This window comes from Anastrepha ludens, chromosome 6 (genome assembly GCF_028408465.1).
Source record: "Anastrepha ludens isolate Willacy chromosome 6, idAnaLude1.1, whole genome shotgun sequence".
In the NCBI taxonomy this organism is placed as follows: Eukaryota; Metazoa; Arthropoda; class Insecta; order Diptera; family Tephritidae; genus Anastrepha; species Anastrepha ludens.
Window position 1 is genome coordinate 14,397,321 of NC_071502.1, and position 25,064 is coordinate 14,422,384.

The 25,064-nt window shown below is 40.7% G+C and overlaps 1 protein-coding gene across 1 annotated transcript in view; it reads right to left on the bottom strand.

The window, feature by feature from the left end:
- Window positions 1-25,064, bottom strand: part of LOC128868213 (protein Shroom) — a 104,346-nt gene that overhangs the window by 2,141 nt on the left and 77,141 nt on the right. The window contains exons 2-3 of the mRNA XM_054110043.1: window positions 2,606-4,442; window positions 2,275-2,544 (exon numbers count right to left, since the gene is read on the bottom strand). Coding sequence (XP_053966018.1) covers window positions 2,275-2,544; window positions 2,606-4,442 — 2,107 coding nt within the window. The remainder of the gene's footprint in view (window positions 1-2,274; window positions 2,545-2,605; window positions 4,443-25,064) is intronic.

Genomic DNA, 25,064 nt, shown 5'->3' on the forward strand with positions numbered 1-25,064 from the left:
CTACAAAACTACGCTAATTGTATTTTTGAGTTATTTAACTTTTTATTAGTTTTTAGGCTTAGAAATGGAATATTCAGGAGGCAAAAATCAATATTTTGACACCTGCTCTTCTTTGATTTTCATCGAGGTTAAAAAGCTGCCGAAGCAGTCTCGGAACATTTGCGACGTATATGAAGAAGGTGCCATAGGCGAGCTCGGAAATGGTTTGCAAAGCTCACAAATAGCGACTTTGACGTCGATGACACATCCCGCAGCAGAAGGTCTTCTGAATTCGATGAACAATGTCTCAAGTCACTTTTGAAGGTGAACGGTCGCCAAATCAGGCGTGAATCCCGTAAAATAGTTTAAAACGTTTGCCTTCGGTCCGGTCATCCATTCAAACCCATGACTGATGAGAAAGTTAAGAAAATTGTGCTCGAAGATAGTGGCGTAAGAAGGAACTCATAGTGTAGAAAAAGTTCTAGTGATATCGCAATGGATCTACGACAGCTCGAAGCGTGTCATTACGACAGCCACCCTTACTACCTCGTACCTAGTGCCGTAAGCATCAGGGAGATAGAAGCCAATACACTATGCCCGGAGCCCGTTCTGCCACTTCCTTCTGCAACCATCAAAGCCACGGTTAGCAAACGGGTTACTATAATCCACAAGCGAGCTTGGCAGGCTGAGAGAGGCTGTAGATGGGCTAAACTGATGTTACCTGTCATGTCCGAACGACTGTTGCAGTTCCACCTGACACTAAGCAGAGGGGACTTTAGGCGGCTGGTTGAACTGATGAGGGGCCACTTTTAATGGGCAAAGCACATGGAAAAGGTGGGCATCTCAGACAGTGCACTCTGCCCAGTTCTGAACGACGATGTTGCCGACATGCCGAGTGTGCTGATTTTTGTGCAGAAAACAGCATTGTATTGCTTTCGTAAAGAGATGCTTTCTTAGGACTAAGATGCTATCGAAGCCATTATACCGCTGACCAGACATGTGTCTGTGAAAACGACTCGAACGAGTCAACAATCTTCAGAATCGAGCTTCTCAGAAACAAAAAAACGACAAAGTCGATCCAAAAGCAAGGTTTTGTTGATCGTTTTGATTGCTGCAGTGCAGTCCAAACAGTAAAAAAGAATTATTATGTATGTCGCAAATGGTCGAAACAGCTCTTGGTTTCTTCATCACGGCAATGCACCTGTTTATGTTTATTTGAACAAGAAAAAAAAACCATAATACCGTTCTAAAATATTGGCATTCATTAAAAAACTTCCTCTGTTCCATGATTAAAGTTATCATTCCTGGAAACTGTTTTGATTACAGAATTCGTAAAAGGAGCTGAGGTCGACTCCAAGGTCGATATATGAAAAGTATTTCAAAAGGCGGAAGAAGCGTTGGAATATGAGTGAGATACATTGGCTACTATTGAGCTTACTTTCAAGGGGATGAAATATCGGTTTGTCACTCGATCTCACAAATATGGTACATAGTGAAACCTCTATTAGATGAACATCTATCTACCTTAGACGTACATTTTTCCTATGCCAAGTTTTAACAATAAATTTCGAAAAAAATTAGTCTCTCTTAAGCGGACACTCTCTTGGCCGGACGCCAACAGTTATTTTTTATAAAATTTACACGAAAACCTCTATATATTAAGTGGACGTGAATCTCTTATCAAAAGACTTCAAGATTTCTTTTCATAACAAATGAAATAAAAACCTCTGTCGAGCGGATGAGAACTCCTCATAGGCGAACAAAATAGGTATAAAAAATGGAAAAAGGAGATTTCCCAAATAAAGTGTGATTGATGTTTTGTCATGCACTTATTTGTGGGTGTTTGACCGAGCTCCTCCTCCGATTTGTGGTGTGCGTCTTGATGTTGGAAGCATCCACAGTTTTAAGCCGATTCCGAACGGCAAATGGTCTTTTTATGAGGAGCTTTTTCATGGCAGAAATACACTCGGAGGTTTGCCATTGCCTGCTGAGGGGCGGCCGCTATCAGAAAAAAAAAATTCTTCCTTTTGGCGTTTCACGGATATGCGAACCTACGTTCTCGCCGAATTTCGAATGGTAGTCACGTACCAACCACTCGGCTACGGCGGCTGCTAGGAGGGAAAAGCCTACTATTGACAAAAAAAATATTTCTATCATTTGGTTTTTCATGCCCACAATGAGGTTCGAACACAGGCCCTCAATAGCAGTTACGCACCAACTCATTCGGCTAAGGCGGTCAAACAAATCTACATTAACAATTTTATCTTTTTTTAAGTTTATCATTCCACTTCTTACCTTTTCTGCGCAATTTTCAGCCGAAACTGCACTCAGACTGTTCTCTATGCGCGCTAACCGTTCAGAAAGCGAAAGCAGCAGGCTTGTAATTTGACCCACGTCGTCAATATAGGTGCGGCATTTGGTTGCTTCTATGGGACGCACTTTGTCCGTCAGTTTGGCAACCAGACTGTTGCCCAACTCATCGTTCAGCTCGGCTTCCTCCTTGAGCGTCATTTGCTCCTTGTTAAGTATGCGTATTTTACGGTTTAGTTGCTTAATGAGTTCATCCTAAGGGAAATGGCTTATTAGCATTTCAATAAAGCTTTCACCTATTACATATTTCACTTACCACTTTTTTCTTCAACAAATCACATGTTTCGGATTCGCTATCGCCATTTGTCAGTAATACCTCCACCTCGGCATATTGTAATTCCACTGTCAGCTTTTCTTGAGTGTCGCGTCCCTTCATGCGCAGCAACGTTGACGTGCCTACATCTCGTTTAGCTGGCCGTAATGGCACATTCGGATTATACAGATTACTAACATAGTCAGTGGACGATTTAAATGAAGGTGGCGCTAAGATTTGCACCAATTTTTCGTTGGACGCCAAAAGTGTAGCCAATTCTTGTGACATTTCCTCGCAATCGATCTCGATGGGATGGCGCTGGCGAGGTTGTAGTGTAATGCGTTGTTGCTGAGCCTCCTCCTTGGCATGCGGTTGCTCAGTGAGCCGTGTATGCTCCTCAACATCGTTGGCAACAGATGCCAGATCATCGTCGGTCTGCGAAGCTGCCTCTGTGGTTGTGGGATTCACACGTAGTATGATTTCGCTACGCTGCATCAGTTTTAAGCTATCAGTGCTGGAGCTCAACGGCGTGCTTTGTGTTGCAATGAGGTCTTCACTTGTGGTATTTGTGCTGGCGACGGTTGTGGTGGCGACTGGTTGAGGTAGCACAGCGCTTGATGTTGACGCGGTTAGCGAGGAAGGTGTATTTGTGGGTGATGTGGAAGTTCGTGTGGTGCAGGCATCCGCGCTATTGTTTAGGTTCTTGCGAGTATCTATAGTTTCTGTACACACAGTACCATCTGAGCGCGTCTGCTCTCTCGCCACTTCCATACTACAATCACTAGTTTGCTTCGAGGAGCTTTCGTTTAATTGTGCGCCCATGTTCTCGGCTGTCGTTGTGGGTGTTGCTGTTGTTATAGATGGCGTTGAATTCAAAGTCGTTCTCGAGCCATAAATACCAATTAAACTGCTTTCGGACAGATGCGCCGACATCAGTTTCGACTGTAGCTGCGTAATTTTCTCGATGTTTTCGCGCAATGAATCCTTGCGTATAACGGACTTTACAGGCGCAATAGGCGATGTTGAAAGCGTAGCTGTGACCAATTCGGCGCGAAAAATACGACCTTCGCTGCCACTCGTACTGCCACTATCACTTGAGCTACCAAGGCTAGAAAGCGGCTTCATGGAAATCAGCTGCGGCTGATGTTTGCTCGGACTACTAAGATTACTCTCCGATTGCGCGGGCGACAGCACTGTGGCACTTTCGCTCAGCAATGCGGCTGTGGTCTCCTCAATAGTCGGCTCCAGCTGTTGTGTACGCTTCAAATCCATCGTGGACTGGGACATAAATTTTGTGGGACTATTAGTAGCGTGGCTAGGATGATATAGGCTACCGCTGTGCGGGTTACTATGCACTTCATATGACTGAGATCGACTGTAATTGGGCGCTTTGCTGCCGACATTGTTACCGACATTGCTATTGTACGAGTTCATAGTTGGCGTGGAGTAGCGGTGCTGTGTGGGCGGATATACAGGATAACAATTGGGTGTCGCCGCCTGCTGTACCTGCTGTTGCTGTTGCTGTTGCTGTTGGACCGGCGTGGAGACACTTGATGAGTTTAAGTTATTGTTGGAACCATAGCGTAGTGGCGAAGCATTGGCGGAAGTGGGAGACGAGGGTTGCGGCTGCAATTTAGCTCCCAATGGCAGAACATCTGGCAAATTGTTAGGCATTTTGCCATTATTATGTGCATTGAGTATGTCGTAGGAAGCGGGTTTCGTGTTCGCCACCAAGTCCTCGTTTGAGGTGAGCGTAAGTTTGTAACTGCCATGATCCGGATCCAAATTGTTGAGCTTCTCAAGACTCTGGCGTGGCAAATAGGAGGCCTTCGAGTTGCATCTGTAATAAAGAAGAAAAAAAGGAGAGGATTTAAGAAGTTGTTTCTAAATAATTCATGTAGGCAGGTATGTAAGTCACATAAGTCACAGCTTAGTTATGCGTAGTGGACAAGAAGACAAGCAAATGCCCACTACTTGCATGTTGCTGTCAAATTGACATTTTTATTTATATTTATTTTCTTCATTCCCATCTAGTGGGCCAGTGGGCGGTAGAAGTGAGTAAGTATTCGCGATATTTACTATCGTTAATGGCGAGTTGGCTGGCTGGCTGGTTGGCTGGTTGGCTGGCTGGCGGGTTGGCTAGTTGCTTTCGTGGTTGGTATGTGTGGAACGCGCCAAAAAAGGTCGCGCCGTACATGCTACATAGTACAAGCATACAAGTGGCCAGCGGTTAGCTGATTGTTCGCCAGCTAACTTCTTCTTCGCGCATTCATAAATTGCTTGTATTCACACGCTCCCGAACCAAGTGGCCAAGTGTAGGCATTTGATGCGTGTCTAGTACCCGTTGGCCGTATTTGGCGCACTGTTGCCTAGTTAGTTAGTTAAACGTCTGCAATTCGGTCCATACGCTCGCACACATACATACATACATACATACACACATACACACAAGTACACTGATGTCGTAAAACACGGAAGCCCTGCATCGCCACGCATTAGACAATCAATTTGTGGTTTTTAGTTGACAGCGACATAAACGCACACACACATAAATGCAATAAAGAATATACTGTTAGTTTTGGTATTTTTGGCGCTCTTGGACATGCAGCAACAGTAGATTTTTAATTAAATGTGAGCGCTTAGGAAGCCGCCTGTATTGCATATTGTGAACCTGTTGGACATTTTAGTTAATTATCATTAGCTGACAAGCGTTTGATGCATTCTGAATGAATTTGTGAAAAAAAATATTATATAGGGTTTTTCAGTAAAGGCGCTTCAACTTTTGAACTTTTTTGAATAAAATACAAACAGTTTGACTTTTTTAACGAACTTTTTTTTTATTATCGAGTTTGAACATATACATTTAAGTATGAAATTCGATTTCTTTTGCATGACCACCGCGTGCACGTTTTACGAAGTCCAATCGTTGAACCCAATTTTTGGACCACTATTTTGCATAAATCGGCCGAAATTCCAATAAAATGGCCGTAATGCTCTTAAAGTAGCAGCAACAGAATGATTATTTTCATAAAAAATTTGCACGATTTGCAATCGTTGCTCAAGTGTGTAGCGTTCCATGATGAAATGTATACTAATGAAGTTTACAAATGACAAGCGAAAAATAAAAAATATTGCGTCGTTCGCCCTCCCTATCGGAAAAAAGTTGAAGCGCACCTATTGAACAACCCTATACATGCACTTCTGCCCACGCAAAGAAATCATTTAACCTTACTACAATATTTTCAATATTATTTTAATTTAAAAAAATACATATGTAATATATATATACCAGTATATATTATAATTTTTATAGAAATTTGTTTTTGTTTTTTTTTCCTTGTTCACTCCTCTCGGGAGCATAGGGCCTCGACAAGACTTAGTCTTGCGTGGGTTTCGTTAATGTGTTTTTAGATTTCTGACAGGGTAGGTGAGAAGCCTGCCGCTAGAATTTAGTTCATTGTAAAGAGTGATCCGATTGGAGGTCCTTTTTCCAATAAGGTTTTTTTTACAGATCGCGCGTGGACTGTCAAATTATTGTAAATACAAAATACTCGTTCACATTAATTTTTAAGGCACCTTTCTGGTCTAGAGACGTGAAAATAGAAGGCGTTGAAAATTGAAGCAAAACTATTGGTATCAGTTGAAAATCGTTTTTATTCATTTGATCAATTCTTTATTTACAAAAACAAAAAAAAATATTTTTTTCAATGACAGTAATAAAAAAAATTGTTTCCCCTGACGTAACACATGCCACTGGCGTAACTGATTGGGCTGCTCAGGTACGTCTGAATAAAAATTCGGTCGATTATTCATTAGGAGATATGTCGCGCTATGGTGGGTAGCAGATTTACAAGAAAAAAAAATTTTTTTCTAGATATTTTATCTGTTTATTGAAAAATAATAAATAAATAAATCACGTTCCCGCTCTTAAAAAAATAGAAAAATCGATTATAAAATTATAATTCTGCTACCCGCTACCCAAGTCTACTCAATAACATTTTAGAAATGCAAATTAATCGGTTCAGTACTTTTTCAGAAATTACCAACGCCAACTCGGAAAAAATAGTTTCGAGAAAAACATGGTTAAAATTTCAAGTGCCTGGGCGTCGTACTCCGAACCGGTCTCGTTTTGAAGGACTGTTACGTCTAAACTACTGCGACAATTTTCAGGTCATTGGCTCGCCCAGCTCTTTTTCCATCTCTGAGTTTTACTTGATATGGAATACATGAAATACATACATACATTCGTGTTTGTTACATGTTTTTTTCAAGTTCGTTTAACCCATAGGTGCTCAATATCTTCGACAACCCCTAGTAAAATTTTCCAAGGTATCATTTTGTAGAACATATTAACTATTAAACTGGGTATTAAAGGGACCCAGTTTAAGAGGACTTTTGAACAATTTCTGAAAAAAAAAAAAATGGGTGAAATAGTCACAAAACGAGTTAAAATGTTCTACAAAAAAATGTATCATTGAATTTTACTAAAGTGCCTTCTAAGACGAAATTTATATTAAGAAAAATCAATATTTGTGCTGGATTTACCATATTATTAAATACAGTATTTTATCAATATTGCGAAGCTTAAAAAAAACTTGTGACCCGAGTTTTGGTCTACAGTTGGGGGTTTACTATTCTACATGAGTACTTTCATTTGCAATTGGTTTGATTTGGGCCCGAAAATTGCTGTCGCACAGTGTAATAATTTGCACTAATTTATTATCACATGAGACTTTTTCTTCAGTCTGGTGAAGGTTATGGGATTTGCAATTATTTCTGTGACAAAAGGGTTTGAGTGCGATGGGAGTCGTGTGTTGTGTGATGTGGAATATTTTCTTATTTCTTCAATTATTACGCGTACTTTGAGTTCACGATGAATTTATGCATTTGAGCTATAATCAAGAGCGTTTGAGATCATTCTGCGGTTTTCCACTGGAATCTTTGCAGTGTTTTGATGTTGGAGTTAGCTGCAGTGCGCCAAAGTTGGATGTCATATGTTCATAACGGTTTCAAGATAGCTGAGCAAAGTGAGAGCTTACTTTCGACAGAAACATGAGAATTTTTACCTAAATAATATTGCACTTAAGTGTCGTCACGCTTCTCCCGGTAACCCTGTATTTGTTTTTAAGGGGTTATATACAGTTAGAATTTTCAAACAATCGATTTTTTAAGCTTTATTTTCTTAATCTGCATATATTTAAGAATACACACAGAAAATTTAATATCGTTCCGGTGAATATTTTCGAAGTTATACGCAAGTTTGAAAAGGCGTTTCGGATTGCTTGAAAGTACAAGGCTGGAGCGGCAGCGCTTACCTGGAATGCTTATTTGCTGAGCTAAGTTGACTTAACCAGTAAGCGAAATCAAATCAAAAGAAGAGGGACATGAATAAAGATAAGACGTATGGACGTATTTTTATATATGTATATGCGGGGCGATGAGGGCGGAAAAAAGGCAGTATTGAAAAGTTTCAATAATTGCATGGCTTACCTCCATCCTTTTTTATAAAAGCAAGAATGCTCTGAAAAAGAAAGAACCTCGCGTCTATGAACCCTTTTTTTCTACCGGCGATTTTGTTTAATATTCTTCTTTTTTTTAAATAATTGGTATAGCTAATAAAAATTTTCTGGAGGGAACTAACATCCGGATGGTATGCAATGCCGGTTTTTTGCGGTAGAGAAAGAGTTAAATTAGGCTAGGTTGAAGCGGTTGTCCACTGTGAGATGCACTCAGGCACAATGGCGCAGAAGGTGCGAAATCCTTTTAACCTTTTCCTCATCTAGACAACGTCTGCAGAAGTCATTTGTTTGCACACTCATCCTCTGCGCATGCCTGCCTATGAGGCCCTGTTATCACTGAAATTAGAAATTCGGCTTAGCAGAAAATCTGTTCGTTTGGCATTGAGAGTCGGCCACAACTGTCGGGCGGTTCTGCATGTGGTTTTATTACGTAATCTTCCATTCGCGTAATGGAATGCAGTCCCTTTTATTCACCTGCCTATTGTAAAGGCTCCCTTCTAATGTATTTAGATGCGTAAAGCAACAGTGTGTTATTTTTTTTTTACAACTGAAAGGTAAATTTTTATTTTTCTGTCCCCAGTGGTAGTGAGTATAAGCGGCCAAGCCAAGTAGTAAACTTAAGTGAGTTCGTTCATATTTTTTTCTGTAATTTTTTCATGAAAATGAAGTGTTCTAGAGAAATGAGAAAACCTCTTAACATACGAAAGTCGAGAACAAAAAAGCGCAAAAATGTTTGTAATCCAAAAACCGCTGAAGCGGATGAAAGTAGTTTCAGTGCCTCGGTGAAAAAATTTAAAGAACAAGAGGAAATCTCAGTTCCGCGTGATCCGTCTGTTAAGTATCGCATTTTAAATTATATAACAGTATTTCCATCAATTTCTGAATATGTGAAATGTTAGAACTGTGACGGAAATTTTAAGTTTCAAACTGCTTCTGGTTTCTTCTTCTTGGTTTTAAAATTCGTTTGCAGTGATAAGTGTGCAGATCGTAACATAAATTCTAGTCCTTTTGTCGCGCACTCTTATGAAATAAATCGACGATTTTTATTTGTCATGAGAGTCCACGGATTAGGATTAAAAGTTGCAGCAAAATTTTGTGGATTAATAGATATGCAAGCTGTGGCTCTTATCATGCCCGTCCTAACGTATGACGCAAAAGCGTGTACGATGACAACATCCGATGAAGCGACGCTTGGAGTGTTTGAGAGAAAGATTCTGCGTAAGATTTTTGGACCTTTGCACGTTGGCAACGGCGAATATCGCAGGCGATGGAACGATGAGCTGTATGAGCTTTACGATGACATAGACATAACGCAGCGAATAAAGGTCCAGCGGCTACGTTGGCTGGGCCATGTCGTCCGAATGGATATAAACGCTTCGGCTGTGAAAGTATTCGATGCGGTACCAGCTGGTGGTAGCAGAGAAAGAGTAAGGTCTCCTCTGCTTGGAAAGATCAGGTGGAGAAGGACTTGGCTTCACTTAGTGTGTCCAATTGGCACCGGTTAGCACGAGAAAGAAACGACTGGCGCGCTTTGTTAAAGTCGGCCAAAATCGCGTAAGCGGTTATCGCGTCAATTAAGAAGAAGAGCTGTGTCCAAGTATCATAGAATATATCCATACTTAAGAAGAAGAAGAAGCAGCTACTACAGAAACACATGAGCAGGCCTTTCTTTAATCTCTTCAGGTTTACGCAGCAAAAACGCACTCAGAGTTATAAATCTTAGTGACAGATATGCACGCCAGTGTAGGAATGCAAGTTGAAATTAACGCGAACTCCAATTTTGGTTCCGGGATTTTTATAATAGGCCACCAACTACTAGCGGCTTGATTAAGTGACACAATGACTGTGCGATGTCTTGCCGATAATTTCGTACGAAATGTAATGAATGCGCAATGGCAGGCACAATCTGTCATCAAGGAACCACACGAAACTTGTTATTACTTATAACAAAGTGCGCATCATCAGCTTTTGTTGCGATCGCAAGTAATTAAATTAAAATCGCGCAATAATTCACAACAAATTGCCGCCTTGCGCCGCAATGAGTGCGAGGATGCGAGTATGTGAGCTGAAGAAGGAAATTGAAGCGCCGTCGAAGATGAAGTTGCATGTTGAACGCTGACAACAGATGGCTGCTAACAGTAGTGCAGCTGGTGAATGCAGCGGTTTTTGAATTTGTTTTTTTTTTTTTAAATTTTTAAATTTATTTTTTTTTAGTTTCATACAATGCGGAGGTGCGCAAGCGGTAAAAGCAGCAAATATGAGAAAAATGTGGTTTGACTAATGGCTTGTTTTCGGCAACTGGTAAGCGCGCAGCGGAAGCGCGGCTAAATTGAAAGCCGCAAACAAAAGTAAACAATTGAAGTAATAAAAGGCAAAAAAGAAAAAACAAAAAAAAAATAGAATGCGTCGAAATGAACTGGTATGTCACCGATTGCGTCGACATTGGGAAGTTGAATTTACACTGCCAGTTTCGTGCCACAAATAAATGCGCGTTTTTAGTGTAACTTTTGTCACGCATTGCACACATACACACACACACGCATACACGCCTACAAACACACCACATGTAAATATGTCATCCATTTTCGGGGGCTTGCACATTTATTTTCGTATTATTGGCGGCAGGTACGAGTAAATATGGCTGAGCAGCCCACGGCGCTGTGCCGCCAATGTGTCGCCACTTGATCGGCGCTTGTCATAATATTGCCAGCCGCGCTCAGCTCAAGCATCGTGTCAGTGAATTGTCGCATTGTTGAGGTCGCACAACGGGTCAGCGACGCCATTAACAGCCAGCCAGCGATCACGATTTGTTTTGCCATCGCATTTCGTAAACAGGCGTTGCAGCGCTTTTGGCAGGCGTGTTGTCGCCAGATTTGCCGCGTTTATCCCTTAAGCACTGGCGCGCTACAAAAGTATGCAAATTTTTTGTTACGCTCTTGTTTCGTCATTGGGCAAGTTGGGTTTTTGGCAGGGCGGCAGCAACACTCGCCTGCAGCGGGGCGAACTTATGCATGTAAATATGTAGGTAGTTGAGGCGTGTTACGGCGCTTGTGGTGTTGTATGTATGTATGTATGTATGCATTAACTATTAGCTGGTGGTTGTGGTGGTGGTGGTACTGTTTGTGCAACAAATTTAAGCGCAACAAATTTTCGCCATGCACATTGACAAGCAACGTCCATTGTGATACGTTTTTCTTCATTGTGTTGCGGTTGCTATTGTGTTGGGAGTGGATTGCTTGCGGCCAGCTGCAGCCACAACCGCTCCTTGTCATTAATGACACATTGTGGACATGACTTCCTGAACTGCCGCAATGAAAAAAAAAAAAAAAATTATATACAAAAAAAAAAATTGCCAAGTCTAGAGAAATGCACGTCTCAAAAACTTTTATATATTAGATGTGTTTGATGTTGCAACATCAGCAAAACGCCAATAGCACAATAAGTGTGTGATCGTGCAAAATATTACAACAATGATGAGCTTCAACCATTTTGCAGATGTGAAATGAAATTTGTTTGAGTGCTGCGGCTGATTTGATTCCCTCCTTTTCGAGTTGATTTGTCGTGATTTTAGCGACTAATTAATGTTTTTGCTGCTTGCGGCCGCAAAGAAAGTTTTCCTCTTTCTCTTTTTGGCGCAGTTGATTGCTTCATGTACCCGTTCGTATATGTGCAACATTGTGTTGCAAAAGCAAAGCAATTGCGTTGGTGGCTATATGACAGTTTCCTACTCCACTCTGGGGCTCCGAAAGCAAATGGCTAACACTGCAGTTGGCCGCTGATCGGCAAAAGTTCAGTAATGATGTACCTGCACCTAAGTATGTATGAGTGCATATAAGGAGTGGGGCATACTACTTTATTGGTGTGTGTGTGCCTTAAGTATTGCGCAGAAATGTGCTGTTTTTGGGGGCTACATAAAATTAAATGTTCGCATGCAGTGGCATAGAAAGTTGGCAAAAGCAGTTAAGTTGCACAAAATATTCATGCAACATATTCGATAATAGGCCACGTATGAAATTGCTCATGTTCATGTGCCAAAAACGTACGTACATGCACACACACATACACATGTGCTCGATGCGCTAGTAATCACAGTGATCGTGCAACATATTACGCTAATGATTTTTTATGCGCAGCCTGGAAGGATTTAAATGGTAGCGTATTTGCTTTACATTGCTTGCCTGCTGGTTTAATTCAGTAATACATAAATTTGTATGTATGTATGTATGGATTTTTGAGGTATATAATTTGCTATCGAACTACCAACGGGCATGCGAGGCATTGCATAATGCGCCGATAATTTGGCTGGATATGCCAGAAGTTACTATTTGACCTTGGGGAGTGGGTGTGCATCTACAAGGCAGAGTGTTGTACCGGCCACCGTCGGTTCTACGTCACCGGAACGACCCGGATTTACTATATGTATGGTCGGCCAAGGACTGTCACTCCAGCAGCATTCTCCGTACATGTACGGGGAATGGTTTTGCTGCTACAATAACAACAACCGGCGTCAACCTGGCAATGCTAAGCAAATTCCTTGCAAGTACATATCCAGCAGCTCACGGCCTCCGAGATTAGCTCAGACATTCCCAAGATTCTGACACTACAGCACCCGCAGCCTACCGGCTAACGTGCAAAGGCGCTCTGGCTGGTTGCTGTAATATTTTCGAACCTTAGTAAACAGGAGTGACAACTTGCGAAAACGGCTTCCAGAGCTAGTATCTCTGTCATGCTACAACGTTGGCCAGCCTTCGGGTACGTTCTTCTTCATTGGTTTTTCCTTGTTCACTTCTCTCGGGAGCATAGGGCCTCGACAAGACTCTTTCATCGTACACGGTTCTGTGCTGTTGTTTTTGCACCGTCCCATGAGATGTCGGCATCTGCTAGTTCGCGCAACATCGTCCTTTTCCAAGTGTTTTTTGGTCGACCGCGTTCCTCATATGTCGCCATTAAGTTGATGGTGCAGGCTCAGTTGAGAAATTCTAACTACAGGGTTGCCCATATTCGACGGACCCATGTGTTTTTTGGACCCATTCCAATCGGCGAGGCTTGTCCGCAGCCAACAATCTTTGCGTCAATTGAATCTTATACGGGAATAAATGCAAATCAATGTGGACAATTCGTTGTAAAGTGGTCCGAGCAATGCCCAACTGCTGAGAACAGCGATTTTGGGATGTCCTTGGCGACGTCTCAGCACTGGCCCGCACAAGAGCAAAATTTTCACCCGATCGCCTTCGTCGTACCTTTCGTTCAAACGATTAATGGTGTTCTTAGAAGGCGCACTTTTCACATTATTTAATTTTTTATACGTTAAGTTTTCACAATTGACTTCTTTTGTTGAATGTAAATTTCAACAATTTGGGAGCGCTCGCGTGGCGTGTACTGTTAAATGGTAAAAATCTGCTTGGACTGACGCTTCCAACGCGGTATGTCATAAAGCGATCTGACGTCTCTGTCAAAAGATACAGGGTTGCCAGATGGGTCCGTCGAATATTGGCTACCCTGTAGCTGCCGTCCTGCCTCTGAACTATATTGCCCATGAAGGGTAGAATCAGCTCTTCCATGACGGCCTCCCTGCCCGCATAGCTAACCATGCAGACATTTAGGGAAACTGTACTTTGGTGTGAGGATAGCGGCCTAAAGTCGGCACCCAATAGAACTAAAAATGAGCAATAATTTAAAACGTAAAAATAACAAAAAGAAGGCAGTGAGAAAACCACAGAAAAAGGAAGCAGAAGATAGGCAACAGAAAGCAAAGATAGGCGAAATGAGGACAGTGTGGTTTCAGGAATGGCCTTTAAAAAATCAGCCTACTAGTAAGATCTCCGCCCGGTAAAGAATGCGCACCGATTCTGAATGCATCTGGAAGCGGATCAGCTCACACACAAGCGCGTCATCGTCTGATTGTCCACAAATGGCAAAGCGCATACAAACTTCAGGGCTTAGAAGAAAGTTGCTACCAGTATCAGAGGGCAACAATCAGCACAGCAAACGCCAACCTGCGCTCATGCAACAGTAGAATAGCTCGTCTCTCCCACCCCAGCAAACGGCAACACAGTCCGAGCTGAAACGACTATTCAATATTGTAACTGGTCAATATATCACTAGTTTTGCTGCTAAATCCACTTTTTCTAAAAACACTTTCAACATTAAAAAATGCAAGAAGCAAGAAAAAAATGCATTGTTTCCTAAATTATCAAATTATCTGCTTCATTTCTATTCAGTGTTAAGCAAGTCAATGATGCCAAGTACAGAATACTCAACGAGAATGTCATAAGTCTGAACGAATACAAAAAAAAACTTTTCATCAACGTTGAGTAAATCTGTTCGTTTCGAATTGTTTCAGCATGGAATAGGCAAAATTTGGTATTGGAGAAGTTGCAAAATAGGTTAGGTTAGGTTCGGTTAGGTTGGAGCGGCTGTCCTGCGGCACACACTTAGGTTCATAGCCCATTGGGATGCCGCGTGGGGAGCTTTCTCTATTTCTAGTAAAACCAGTGTGTGCTTTTCAAAAATTGTAGAATATCTCCTATTTCTGCATAACTGGGATTTTCCAATTCGTTAAAAAAATGTCTGCCTAGAATGGTAAATCGCCGTCTGGATAGAGCACAGAAGGTGCCAGATTGTCCCTTCCCCTTCCTCATCAAGACAACTTCTACAGAAGTCGTGTGCCCATCCTTTGGGCGTGCCTACTCACTCTCAGATCTACTTATCTTTAACTAAATACAGCGATCGCTGATATGAAGTATGGTCACTCCAGTAATAAAAATCCACCCACCTGCACAGATTATTTTAACCAACCTCTTAAAAGTATAATAAAAACTATAACTAAATCGAATATCTGTGCTTGAAGCAGCAAAATAATAGACAAAAAGTGTTTCTTAATAGCGGTCGCTCCTCGGCAGGCAATGGCAAGCCTCCGAGCTTATTTATGCCATGAAAAAGCTCCTCATAAAAACCATTGGCCGTTCGGATCCGGCCTAAAACTGTAGGTCCCTTCATTTTTCAAACAACGTCAAGACGCATACCCCTAATGGGAGGAGAAGCTCGGCCAAACACCTAACAAAAGTGTACGCGCCAATTATTTATTTATTTTATTCATATATAAATCTTCCAACTTACACTTTCTCATTTCTTAAGTACCACCAGTTACGGACACAACTACTGAAAGCTACAACAATCAATTCAAACAATATTGAAATATTAAAAAAAAGACAAAGTCAAAGCGCATACGTGCCTGCAGCTAATACGAATCTAGGCAACTATCTAAACCTACAGTAAAACCACAATACGGAGCACAGTGTAACGTGTTGGGCCAAAAATAGTAAAAATGAAAGTGGTACGTTTAGTAATATTTTGTTGGGAAGTTTGAGTTGAATTAAAAAGCGGCTTTTTAGTATAAAAAATCTAACACACCCGTTAAGATTTACACGAACGGATTTAAAATGGACACCGGTGTAGGATCACAGTTATATTGCGAAGAGCTTTCTATCAGAGAATCCTTTAAACTACCGGATCACTGTAGTGTTTTTCAAGCGGAAACAAACGCTGAAGCCTTAAAATGGTTGGAGATAAACAGAGTATCAAAAACAGATATCTGCATTCTATCAGACAGCGAAGCTGCCGTACGGGCCCTGGATGCATTCCAAATAACACCAAAGAGTGTCTTAGATTGTCGCCAATCTCTAAATGGGATACCCAAACAATATTGTATTATCTTATGCTGGCTTTCAGGCCATAGAGATATACCAGGGAACTGTAGGGCTGACCAACATGCAAGAAAAGGTACCTGTATGCCAAACATAAGCAATTTTATGGGGGTACCTCTCGTAATTTGTAAGCTTCTTCTTAAGGACGCACTAATCATTTCTGTAAATCAAAGTTGGATTAGTGCCAATACCTGTGAAATTGCTAGGCAAACATGGCCAAGGCTAAATCTACGTCTGTCCAAGAATACTAAGCAATTGAGTAGACTTCAAATTAGGACCTTAGAAGAGGCCCTCACAGGACATTGTCTCACAGGAAATCATGCAAAGAGATTAGACGTTTACATACATAATTTCTGTCGTAGCTGCAGGAATGAGGAGGAATTGGAAATAATTCGACACCATCAGTTGGTGATGGGCTTGTGCTTGTGCACCAATCTGCACAATATTTTAGATTTAGGATTTTATATGGAAAACCAATATACAAATCCAATTTCATCAAAATCGAATAATTTTTAAAGTTTGCGCCCACGAGAGTGTGAGGCGTGGCGGTAGGTCAATTCGGCTCATATTTCATATTTCTGCTTTTCCTTGTGAAAGTTGGCCATAATTTCCAAAAACATTTCATTAAATTAATCGGTGTATGTTTACTATTTTTGGCCGCCTTTTATATGACGACGTTACACTGTGTAGAGCGGCCAGGAAAAATACAATTTAATAACAAATACAACCAAAACTTTGTTGCGGTAATCAGAAATGCAGTAGCTGACAAAATAAATTAGCACATAAGTTTTTATTGTTATCGTCGTACTTTGTTGCTGTAGTCGCTGGGCTCACCACTGCTGCTGCTACGGCTGCTTCTCTTTTCTCATTTCATTCATTTTATAAATCGCTTTGCGCTTTTTTGTTGTAATTATTGTTGAATATCATTGCGGTTAATGTTGCTGCTGTTGTAATTGCGTTGTTGCTGCGCTTGCGGTGGATGTTTGGTTTTTCTTGCTTCCGCAGTCTTCTTCAGCTTCGACCGCATCTCGCTTTTACCATCTTCATTTCGATTGACAACAAGCAGCCGCATCTTCACTTCAGTCCCAGCCGTGTGAGCCGTTGAGATATGCTCTCAACTTTGCGTGCTGCAAAGACATCTGTTTGGCCTGTGTAGCAAGCCAAGAGTTGGTAACAGCTTGCAACAGCTGGTAGTAATTTACCCATCACACTATTGGATGGGGTATTTTTATTTTTCAGTTTCATGACAAGATCTTTGTAATATAATACAAACAGGCTTAGGATCGGCTTCTACTAGAATTCATGTTGCACATTGTCTACAAGCTGCAATCGGCTAATGGCTATTAGAAATAAATTACCTTTCATTTTGATGACCACTATGAGGTTTTTGAAGCCAAAGTTACATGCAGCTTAAATAATATCTTCGGGAGTTCGAGTTCGAGATTCGTATAAGTTTATTAATATTTACTAAGCTTTGAGCCCCTATTTTCTTAATCAGGTAGGTGGAGTGCGTCTAATTTAAGCGTATAATGCCTCAAATTATGAAGGCATAGGTGCCTATATTAGGGTGACTAAAGCATTTTTTTCTTGATGCTACCGCCGGTTTGTTCGATGGTCAAAAAAGTTAGACACCTATTTTTTTATTTATTTGTCATTGAATTGATATAAGGAAAAATGTACTTTTACATAAATTTTCGTTATAAAACATTTACAAATCGATATTATTTAATCTGCAGTTTTAAATTATCTTCACAAATTTCCATAGATAAATAAACAAATAAAAAATCAAAAAATGATAGTATTTTTTTGTTTTTTACAATTTTTTTTTTAAATAAGGGGTAGGGTATCATTAAAAATGTTAAAAGAGATAACTATTTTTATTTTTAAAATTTTTATCATTTTTTTTATTTTAATATTTTTTAAATATTTTGAAACCAAAGCATAGGATATCATTAAAAAAAAATGTTTGGCCATCTTAAGTACGCACATATAAAGGGTTTTCCAATAACAGGTGTTATTTTGAATAGCCCGCTATTTCGGTAGAGGTCACTTTTGAAGCTGTCATTTGTTGATATTTGGCAAGTATAAACTACGCCATTAACAAAAATGGAAAGATAAACGCTTAAACAACGCATTGACGTGATTAAAATTCACTATAAAAATGGTGAAAATTTGGCAGAGACGGTTCGTAAAGCTCGAACATTTTTGGGTCATCGTGAAGCACCTTGTCGGACCGCAGTAGAGAAACTGGTGAAAAAATTCGAGCTGTTGGGAAAAGTTAGTGATGTGAAGAATAAAACCCGTGCACGTCGCTCAAGAACAGCCGAAAATCGAAAATAATGCTGTTGTAGCCGAAAGTGTTGAAGAAAACCGAGGTTTGTCCATTCCTCGTCGTTCGTAGGAATTAGGCATTCCACAAACGTTATTACACCGTATTTTGCATCAAGATTTGGGTCTTAAGGCTTAAAAAGTCCAGTTAACACAAGAACTCAAGCCGGGCGATCATCAACAACGTCGTGTCGTTGCTGATTGGGTCGTTTAAATGCATGAAAATGATCCGGAATTCCAACGAAAAATCATCTCGAGTGATGAGGCCCATTTCCACGTCGGTGGCTTCGTCAACAAGCCAAATTGTCGGTTCTGGGGCTCAGAAAATCCAAGAGTTATTGTTGAAAAGTCTCTCTATCCTCAACGTGTGACTGTTTGGTGCGGTTTATGGTTCGGCGGAGTCATTGGACCTTACTTTTTCGAAAACGAAGCTGGAGCAACAGTTACGGATGGATAGTGGATTGCGCTATCGAGAGATGATTAACGATTTTTTATGGCCGAAATTGGATGGTATTTATCTGGATAATGTTTATTTTCAACAAGAAGACGCTACGTCCCACACAAGCAACGAAACCATTGATCTTCTACGGGAATAACACCTCTTATTGGAAAACCCTGAGTCTATTTTTGAGTATTGAGTCTATTTTGAGTACTTTTGTAAGACAATTTCCCAAAAAGTTCTTTTTTCGCTTTTAACATTTTTATTATACGTATTTTCGCCACTTCCAGTCAGATCTTAAATATGATATATCGTTATTGTTGTTTCGAATATAACCATTAAATATTTTTCTAATTTTTATATGAAGCCCGAAACTTGGATTTGTACGTTTTTTATTAGATATACCTTTTTAAAATAATAATCAACATTCAAATAAAAAAAAAATATAGTCGAATGCGCCACATGAGCTGTAGCTGGTATTTCAGACTACATTTTTAACCAACTGAATATCACCTGCTTCAATTTAGTTGATCATGAATTCGACAACAAATGTAGGAAAGCAAGTAAAAGTGTTTTTCGAATACCTCTGCAGGCAGTGGCAAGCCTTAAGAGGTCCCGGTGGTCTAGAATTCTCAAAAAATCGATTTTTTTTTATATTTCGAAAGTATAGACTTTTAAGAAGGGTCATATTTTGAAGGAGATCAAATAAATTTGCCTGAAATTTAACTCTGTTTTGTTTTATTTAAACATTCCCGGTACTTTCTGATCATAGGGTACATCGGTACACACATCTTTTTCTTTTCATTTTCTATTATTCTTCTTTAGCTGCCGCAGTTGTTGCAACATTGTCTGCGATTCAATTCAATGCAATTCAATTCCACTCAACTTAATTTATATTTGTATTTTACTTTTATTATTATTGTTATCGCTTTTATTCGCTATTGTTTCTGTTTTTTCTCTGTTGCTGGTTTACTGCGATTGCGCTGCGCCGCGCTGCTGTTCTTGCCACATGAAACACAAGTCGGAGCTGCACGCCTTTGCTGCTGTATGCTGATTGCGACTATTGAGCATGAAATAATTGTGCGATTGCCTCGTAGCACCACAATATGTTGCAACCTCGCCTAAGGCCTCCACGTTTGCTGTTTTGCAATTTCTGTATTCGTAATCGAAGCAATAATTTTTGTATCTACTGATGGGAAGCCTGCCTGCAGACATGCCAATGCATTGCCCTTTGTCGTTGCGGCCATTGCGGTGGTTCGTTCGCTCATACTGGTTTGCATAGGTCAACATGCATATCTACATACCTACTGACTTGCCCCCAGCATTGCGGCACGTACATTTCGCATTTCCGCCACTGCGCCTTTTATTGCGCATTGATCGGCAATACGTCAAGGTGTTTGCTGTTATTGCATTATCCAGCGACAGCTGCGGTTTTTAGCCAGTCAGAAGCAAAGAATTGCTGTCGGCAATGCTGGGAACGACCTTGGCCATGGTGCAACATACCGCATTTATTGCGGTTGAAATGCATGCCAGCATGCGGCGCACTTGATAAAGAACGGAAATGGCTTTGCGCACTTTATGCAGAGGGAAAAGTTATTGAATTTCCATGCCTCAGGTAGTGACGAGGTCATCAAACAGCCTTAAGCATTCTTGCACGTAAGCGCAGTGCTGGTGTGAAGGTGAAAAAATTGCAAAATATTTATTGCACTGTGCGAAATTTCACTTTCTGCCACACATTAAAGTGGCCAGAGTGGAAAATCGAAATTGAAAAATTCGAAAAAAAAACAAGTATTTTAATTTGTTAAATAAAATCCACGCAAGAGCGCAATGGAATCATAAAGCAACGTGCGCCTACTCCCCTTACAACCTGTTCCACAGTTGGTAACAGCAGCGGCTGCTTGTCTGGTTGCTATTCGTGCGTAACGCAGTGGCAACAAGCAATCAGCCTGCCACACACACACTGCTCAATCGATATCGATACCATCTTTGTAACCTCCCTCCCACCTTTCAACTCGTATTCCACACTTTGCCTGCGCATAGCATGAAAGTCAAGTTCAATTGCCTGGTGTCGCTGGCTGGCTGGCGGCAAAGAAAGTATATTTGTATGTAAAAGTAGTGCGGCAAAAGAAAGCCTTACAAATTTTGCTTTGCAGTCAAATAGCTGCGGCGGCGGTAGCACATTGAACTACATTTGCGCATGCGCTGCCACCAACTAACTACAAACGGCGCCGTAGGCCCAATTTGTATGCGCCACGCGTTTACCACACGCAAAATTTACGAATAGTTGCCGCATGTGCCGACTTTAGTGACGGTGGTGTGTAGACGGTGTGTATGCCTACAAAGACTTGATGTGTACTTTTATTTTCTACGCAAATGCATATTTACAACTAAATTCGTGTACACACCGCATACCACATGCAACTCAAGCAAACAACATTCAGTGAAGCGCCAAGCAAATGCTATCAATAACACGGCAAACAGCGCCTCTCAACCACCAACAACAACTGTAATACAATATTTGATCTACTAACACATTAATTATGCCATTCACGGTGAAGAGCGCTTGGCTGGCGCACGCACGCCTTGTTTGGTTTCATTTTTAAACCGCCACATATTTTTTGCTTTACCTTCATATTTTCTACATGCTTTCGGTACTTTGTCTACATAACGGTGAAAATGAAAGTGAAATATTATATTACTTCTACGTAGCGCGAGTAGTTATAAAAGTGACACTTTTATACACATCGATTTTAGTGTAGGAAGCCTAAAATTATTAATTTGTTTATGACAAATGAAGAAAAACGTTTTTCTAATAGCGGTCGGCCCTCGGCAGGCAATGGCAAACTTCCGTGTGTATTTCTGCCATTAAAAAGTTACTCATTAAAAAATATCTGCCTTTCGAAGTCGGCTTGAAACTGGAGGTTCCTCCATTTGTGGAAAAATATCAAGACACACGCCACAGGTAGGAGGAGGAGCGGCTCAGCCAAACACCCAAAAAGGGTTTAATCGCCAATTATATATGAACATTGAACACTTACAAATTTTACAATAATTTTGAACTCTCAAAAAATGTGTTAAAAATTACAGATCGATGCTTTCAACTCAGTATTCAATAAAGAGATTTGAGTTAGAAGAGAAATAGTAAGGCTGGATTAAACAATTTCCCCGGAATACGAAAACTATTAGGTGCGCAACTAAGTTCTCGCGTTTTTTTTGATGAAAACAAAACTTTATTCTTAAAAAAAGCTTACAAGTGAATCATTGAAAGTATTGCCCATCGCTGGCTACTACTTTTCACATCTTCCGGATAGATCTCGTATACCGTCGCGGTAAAACTTTTTTTGATGTCTTCATTTGAATGCAACTGCTGGTCAGCTAGATCATGTGCCATCGATCGGAACAGGTGATAATCCGACGGCGCAATATCTGGAGAATATGGCGGGAGGGGTAGGATTTCCCATTTCAGTGTTTCCAGGTAGGTTTTAACGGGCTTGGCAACGTGAGGCCGAGCGTTGTAATGCTGTAGAATCACTTTCTTATGCCTCCCCGCGTATTGCGGCCGCTTCTCGCGCAGTGCTCGGCTCAATCGCATTAATTGAAATCGATACCGATCTCCAGTGATGGCTTCGCTTGATTTTAACTTGTGGTCTCCGTGTCAACTCTGACAAAACGGAGGTGGTGCTATTTACCAGAAAATATAAACCTCCACCCTTTCGACTTCCCAAATTAAACAACCACGTTCTCCCGCACTCATCGGAAGTTAGGTATCTTGGAATGATACTTGACTCCAAACTCTATTGGAAGCTACACATTGAGAATCGGGTAAAGAAGGCCAGTATAGCCTTCTACTCCTACATATCTATGTTCGGTAAAAAATGGGGACTCAAGCCACTGGTCGTTCTGTGGATGTACAACGCGGTGGTTTTGCCAATCTTAACGTATGGATGCCTAGTTTGGTGCGAAGCTCTTCGGAAGGCCTGTAATATCACTAAACTGAGGAGTGTGCAAAGGACTACATGAATTGGCATCACCGGAGCATGTAAAACTTGCGCCAGTGCTGCCCTGGATGCCCTTTTGCACTTACTTTCCATCGACTTTTCCGTCATTTCCATCGCAGCTCAAAGTGCAATCAGGTTAATGGAGGTTGGCCTCTGGAGAAAATCTCCTAAAGGACATGGTAGCATTTTCGGGCAGTTAACACCGTATTTCTCCGAATTTCGAACAAATCTCTCTATCCTAGAGTTTGAGGGTCGTGCTAGAGCAATCTTTCCAAATAGGCAGGATTGGATCGAGTGGAAAATCTGCACCAAAGCTTGCACCTATGTCTTCACTGACGGTTGCAAGACCGGGCAGTCCCCATGACTTTTTTTCTTTGGATTGCTGTAATGAATCCACTTTTCATCACCCGTTACGATGCGATGAAGAAAACCTTTCCCTTTTTTTGCCGCTGGAGCAGTTGTTCACAGGCGAAACGTCGAAAGAACGACGTTCAACATCCCTTGGTTTTAACTCATCAGAAACCAAAGTCCCCTGTTTCTGTTGAGCAATGCCTCCAATTCAGCATCTTCGAAGGTTTTTGGCCTTCCTTCACGCGGACGGTCGTCAACGTTAAAATCGCCGTCTTTGGCGCGACAGAACCGGAACCAATTTCGGCACGTAGTTTCACTTAAAGCAAATCAGCATCTCCAATAAACTTTTTGTAGCTCTCGATGCGCTTCAGCCGTCGTTTTGTTCGAATGAAAAAGGAAAATCAACACTTCTCGCAAATGACGATTATTCAGCATAAAATCAGACATTTTCACAACACCAAAAGTATATGATACCAAAACAAAATCCCTAATGTGTCGAAGCAGTTTGTTTACCATTTGTCTGTTTAGGTTATGTTAGAATCGACTAGCACACACTGCTGGCGGCATCTATTGACAAACTGCGGGAACTTAGTTGCGTACCTAGTAAAAATTGTATTTTATCACTGCAAAATATTTGTTGGAGTACTGGTGGGACACTGTCTTACTCCAGATGGGATTAACCCACAGCGTTGCGTGTGACACATGCAACGAAGCAAATACTAGGGGTACTTTGGAACACCTACTTTGCCACTCTCCTGCGCTTTATAGGACTCCACAAATGTGCCTAGGATCAACATATTTTGCAGCCTTGAAAGATGTTGCTGACTGAATGGCTAGTTGAAACTCACGAAGGCGTGCATTATGAATTACATAAAATAATAATTCGACTCCATTTTCCATACATAGCACTGGCAACACAATGGACCCTAGGTGTCTAAGTGGGATCTTTTTAAAGATCAGCCAGCACTGCCTGAACTTAATAAATTTCCTGATATCTTATTTTTCTGTGCTTTATTTACATACAAAATGGTTGTATTTCCATTGAAACCGCCTTCAGTGCTCGCTTTTTAAATTCTCCAAAAAAGTATTGAATATTTTTATTGGTCAATCCACAACTGCATGGCTAAGAAATTTAAATGTCTATGTACCCGTAGTGGGACAAATTAGTATCAAACTTACAGTATATACATCAAATACGCCAATATCAGCATTAATAGGCTTTTAGTGAAAATTCGTCTGCATTTCAGGGCCAACCATTGTCCAAGCAGGTCACAGAAAATAAGCGAAAAATACTTGCACAATGGAGCAGATATGCCAATTGCCAAAGCTTCGACAGCTGCACAGCGAGTACAAATTTAACACACAAATGTAGAGGCAAAAACAATATTGAAAAAATCGTTTGTCGCTTAGTTTTGCTACCGCAACAAAATGGATTTACTACGCTCGCTACTCTTTTGTTATGGTTTCATTAGATGGGATTGCTTCAATTTGTAAATTTTTACGAAAACTGTTTTTGCTTGTGCACCACGTTAGTGCATGATGTGAATTTTTTCCAATTTAAAAATGGTCAATTTGAAAATAGTACACGAATTTAATGCGAAACGAATTCACTGCAATGGACCAGCAGCTGGCAGTCATACGCGTACTCGTATGCGTTATACTGATGGCGCATGAAAGAGATGGCAATGGTCGCACAGTGCGTATACTTAACATTATGTAGAGCATACACAGCTGCGTGTGGGTAAACTGCTGATAGACAAATTGTGTCAAACCTAAGTGTGGGAATGGATCAATGACATGGATACGAGTAACGAAACAATGTACTATTTAAATGCGTGCAGACAAACCCTGTAGGTGTTTTATCGCACTTTTATCTTTGTTTTTTGCTTTTGGTTAAACGTAACAATTTACCACTTTACACGCAGCGCAATTAAATATTTCTTACTCCATATGAGTTAATTATTTTGTTTGCAAGCAAGTTTTTCAAGGAAAAATGGTTACGAAGAAAGGAAACCATTAAGAAAAAATAAATAAATTTTAATAGAGTTAAAAATCGGTTAAGCTAAGTAATTTGGCCTTGGAGTTAATTCTCATAAAAGAGGATTAACGGACTAACGATTC